Raw genomic sequence first — 4717 nt, 5'->3', positions numbered from 1 at the left:
CTGTCCCTAGAACACACTGTAAAAACATCTCCTCACTATCTGCTAGCTGCCTGTCCCCTGATCAAACCTGGGAAGCGTTTCATTTCTTTTAGCTATTAGGCGTATCGATGTACACTTACTAAAACCATAAATCAAGACATTTTACAACCAACTGTCTTACCACTATAAATAAAGAAAATAGCCTAACCGTTATGATTCTTTGCTCACAATAAGCATCTTTTTGCAGGACATCAGCGCAGTGGCCAAAGCTTGGGAGGACAGTCCATATCTGTTCATAGTGAAGGTGCTGCCTTTGTTCCGCGGAGTTGAGGACGAAGACATCGGACCAGAAAGCAACTTTGCTTTCACAAGTGAGAGACACAGTTTTACTTCATAATCTTTAGGATCTGTCATATTTACTCAGTAGATAAATAAGTAGTAACAAAAAGTAATTAAATATATATATATATATATATTTATTTTTTTTCTTTCCCCAGTGAAAGTTGAGATGAAGGGTCAACATGACTACTCTTCTCCAGCAGACTGGCCCCTGATGATGGTACGTACTATACCATTAGATTTAAAAAAAAAAAAAAAGTCTTAATATTGTGTGGTCTTGGCGGACTAAATGAGTAACAGTGCGGTCTGGGGTAAACAGACCTTTTTGGGGCATAATCATTTTCCAAATGAAACATCCAAAATATTTAACAAAACAATCCAACAAGATCTAACTTACTTATTGTTTCTGAAGCCTTTACTCGCATCTCGTGGCCCCTCTCCGTGGACAGAGTTGCTTAGTGGTGTGTTGTTTTGTGGTTTGTCATCCTGGGTGTGTATACTGTAATTAAATGATCTTGGTCTGTTCTGACGTCTCTTGCATGTCTGTCTTTTTGCATAGATTGTAAAGCCCCTTGAGCCATATATGATGTGTGATATTGGACTATACTGTTAAATTGACCTGACAGTGCATGTGGTTGACGGCCTCAGAAACAAGTTGAAGACGTTTGTTTTGTCAAAACTGACGCGTTTCTCTCCGTCTCTCCTGTCCGACGCAGTTCTTCATGGTCATGTGCATTGTGTATGTGTTGTTCGGGGCTCTCTGGCTCTTCTGGTTCGCCTGCTATTGGAGGGACCTGCTGCGGATCCAGTTCTGGATCGGAGCTGTCATCATCCTCGGCATGCTGGAAAAAGCTGTGTTTTACTCTGAATACCAGAGCATCCGTTACAAAGGAGACTACAGTCGGTTGAGTTTATATATCTACTTGTCTGTGGAATAGTTGATTTTCTCTTTTCGCTTTACTAAGAGTCTGATATAAACATCGCTTTTTGTTGTTTCTCTCTTCCCAGTTCAAGGTGCCGTGATCTTTGCTGAGCTGCTCTCTGCACTTAAAAGATCTCTAGCCCGAATCCTGGTCCTCATTGTCAGCCTTGGCTATGGCATCGTCAAGTAGGTTTACTGAGGAACTGACCTTTTAATATGTCTCAGGAGGATTGGGCATCGAGGACCGGTTTGAACTTGGAATCGATTTAAAAATTCCAATGAAAGGGTTTCTTTTTTATTGAATCTTATCGGAATCCAATCATCGGTTCCATATCTTAAGCCCAGTTTAGACCAGAGATTTGCGACCACACGAGTTGAAACCGTCAAGCGTTCTGAAACCTCCCAGTTCACACCGGTGCGACAAGACGAGGCGGTGTATCATCTCATCACAACGCCTCTTTCTCCTTCCGTTTTTCTCCCGGCTTATAGGCTTTTTTGTAGCTGGATGTATAATTTGTTTCAACCAGAAGTGGATAAAGTGATGGTGAGATGCTTGCTACAGCTGCATTTCTAGTGATGAATCAGCGAAAACACGTTTTATTTCTCTGATTTTCTGCTTTGTTTTTACGCCGCTGCTCGCTTAACCATATAACGTTACCGTGCTTTTGGGCGTTTTTTGAGGCTCCAGCTAAAACTCTGCCATTTCGACAAATCAAAACCATGACCTTTTTTCAAATGAGGAGGCATTGTACAAGTTAAAAACCAGGGGAGGATTTGCTGCTAATACTCTCCTTTTAACCATTTCTTAGTATAATTGAAGATTTGCCCTTCATTTGTTTAGGCCAAGGTTGGGTACCACAGTGCACCGGCTGGTAGCCGTTGGGCTTCTCTACCTGCTCTTCTCCTCCGTGGAAGGTGTGCTAAGAGTGACTGGCGTAAGTATAAACTCAGCTAATAAACCGCTATCATTCTCAATATTTGTCTTAGCCTACTTGGAGCAACAGCTGGACACAGTGCTTTGCATTTATCTGTGACTGCTTCACAATAAAAGCCACCCTGTGTTTTGCCAGTTGAATGCTTTTATTGTGAAGCAGCGGCAGTACTAAATGTTTGTAAGGAATTAACAGCAGCTAAGTAAAGTTGGATTTACATGCAATGTTTCCTGTAAATCCCTTGTGTGTAATAATTAGAATTATTCATAATTAGTAACAACAGCGAGGTTTCTTTTCATGAGAAATCTCAAGGATAATGCTTATAAGACGCTGCAACGTGTTAGCTTCAGATTGCAGCAAGAAGCAACTTTTTAGATCCTGTTGGATGGCTGCACAAGACACTAATCTATATCAACCAAACCGCCCTGAGAAGATTTACTGTGTCCCAAAATGTACAAAATAGATGAGAGGAAAAAGGTTTAACACAGAGTGTAGCTTTCTCTGGACGCTCCCTATCGCTGCTGTCAAGGAGCTCATTTCTGTTTCACTAGATTTAATCAATTTCTTTGGCTAGATTTCATCTAGGAAAATATAATGAGCAGCCCACTGTTGCAGATGACGAATTAGCTGTTGCAGCCTCCACAGGCTGATTAAAGCTGATAGTGGTGTTTTTTTTACATAATAATTTTGCCTGGCGCAGCTCTCAAGGCACTCTGTATAAATAAAGTTGATTTGAGCAGAGAGAGAAGGTTACGCAGGGATTCAGTCTCTGGGAGGCAGACCAGTGATGATAATATGGAATGATGTATTTGATCCAGAGGGAAATTCAAAAGCAGCCAAAGCAGCTCTAAAGAAAGGATCGTTAACCAGATCTAACATCAAAAATAGCACTGTGGCGTGTTGCGAAATCTGAGTCTTTTGTTCTTTTTTCCTTCCAGGGTTTCTATGAGACAGTCGCCCTGGTGGCTAATCTCAGCCTCTCCCTTATTGACTCCTGCGTCATGTGGTGGATATCCTTTACCCAACCAGCCAAATACTCACAGCTAGTCGGGGATTTGCAGTTGCGGACACAAGCTTTTGATTGTGGTTACTTGAATGCATATACAGTATGTTCTCCTTAACCTGCATCTACATATTCATCAGCCTGTCTCAAACCACGCGTCTCCTAAAGCTCCGCAGGAATGTTGTGAAACTCTCCTTGTATCAGCACTTCACCAACACTCTCATCTTCTCTGTTGTCGGTGAGTGCCAACTGCTCTAAGATGGACTGCCTCTTAATAGAGCGGTGTCTCAGTTCAGAAACAGCTGCTTCATTATGATCAGAATGTTTTAGTGTAGGCGACATTTACTCTTATACATTTCGGTGTAAAAACAAATATTTTTTGCTACGTTCACGCCTGGTGTCCACACGACTCCGGCTTTCAGAGCACCTGAAACGGAGACATTTAGAAACACCGATGCCGCCGTTTTGGTTTGAAAACTCCAGGGTTGCTCTGTGATCTGGACGGGCTCAAACCGAGACCTTTGGGAAAAGTCAGTCAGTCTTATCGGTTAGGTCGGATTACAAACCTTTCAGTAACGGTTCCACCTCGTGGTCAGTCCAAGCAAATAAATCCCTGGTCTTACTTTCCACCATTGTTGTTCTCTCTCCAAAGGATTACTGAAGAAACCTACACATCCATGATTTTGAACCGCAGAGTAACGTCAGACAATCTGCGTCCTGTTTGCACCGGCACCCGCGTGCCCAGTGTATGTGAATGGTCATATGATAGACATGCATGTTAATATGAACGGAGATTAGTTTTGCTACTGGAGCTATTATTCCTGTGTGGACTGAGATCGTTTTCTAAGAAAACGCTGTTTAAAATAAAAACATAGCCATGTAGCTTTTACACATCAAAGTACTACTGCATATGTAAAAAAGGTGCATAAAGTAACTGTATGCTCCTCATGTATTAAAGTATGTAAATGCATTTGTATTTGCCAACCCTTTGGCAGGCATAACCTTTTGGTTCCGCTGGCAGAGCTTTGTTTTTGAGCATTTGCATATTGTTTCCAGACATCATACTGAGCCTGGTGTTTACTTTGTGTCCACAGCTTCCATCATATTCATCATCTGGACCACCAAGGTCTTCAAGCTGGTCGGCTGCCAGACGGTCAGTTTGTTTTCCGTTATTGATTGATCGTTGTATTGGGTCCCGATCCTTTTTCCCCTCATTAAGTTTCCTTGTCTTGTTTATACGGAGATGAAAAGTAACCTTGCCTTTCAGCCTGATAACATCATCGCTCTCTTCTATTTTTGTCCTTGCCACAGGGTTGGAGGGACTTGTGGGTAGACGATGCGTTCTGGCGGCTCCTGTTCTCCACCATTCTGCTGGTGATCATGGTGCTGCTGCGGCCCTCTGCTAACAACCAGAGGTCAGCGTCAGTCTGGAGCCCAAAACCATTTCTCTAGATTTGAAGATGCCAGAAGTTGTAATTAGGGATTCAATTTCAATTTTAGTTATAGTATCAATACACAAGAGTTATCTCGAGACCCTTTACA

At 42.2% G+C, this 4717-nt stretch overlaps 1 protein-coding gene across 1 annotated transcript in view; it reads left to right on the top strand.

Annotated features, from left to right (window-relative positions):
* The window catches only part of LOC116686084 (transmembrane protein 87A), a 15058-nt gene that overhangs the window by 5730 nt on the left and 4611 nt on the right, over window positions 1–4717 (top strand). The window contains exons 7-15 of the mRNA XM_032511019.1: window positions 227–350; window positions 477–538; window positions 1035–1218; window positions 1327–1426; window positions 2082–2175; window positions 3111–3182; window positions 3305–3413; window positions 4270–4328; window positions 4487–4590. Coding sequence (XP_032366910.1) covers window positions 227–350; window positions 477–538; window positions 1035–1218; window positions 1327–1426; window positions 2082–2175; window positions 3111–3182; window positions 3305–3413; window positions 4270–4328; window positions 4487–4590 — 908 coding nt within the window. The remainder of the gene's footprint in view (window positions 1–226; window positions 351–476; window positions 539–1034; window positions 1219–1326; window positions 1427–2081; window positions 2176–3110; window positions 3183–3304; window positions 3414–4269; window positions 4329–4486; window positions 4591–4717) is intronic.

This window comes from Etheostoma spectabile, unplaced genomic scaffold (genome assembly GCF_008692095.1).
Source record: "Etheostoma spectabile isolate EspeVRDwgs_2016 unplaced genomic scaffold, UIUC_Espe_1.0 scaffold314, whole genome shotgun sequence".
In the NCBI taxonomy this organism is placed as follows: domain Eukaryota; kingdom Metazoa; phylum Chordata; class Actinopteri; order Perciformes; family Percidae; genus Etheostoma; species Etheostoma spectabile.
Note: the sequence above shows the minus strand (reverse complement) of the source record. Positions and strands in the feature narration are given on the sequence as shown.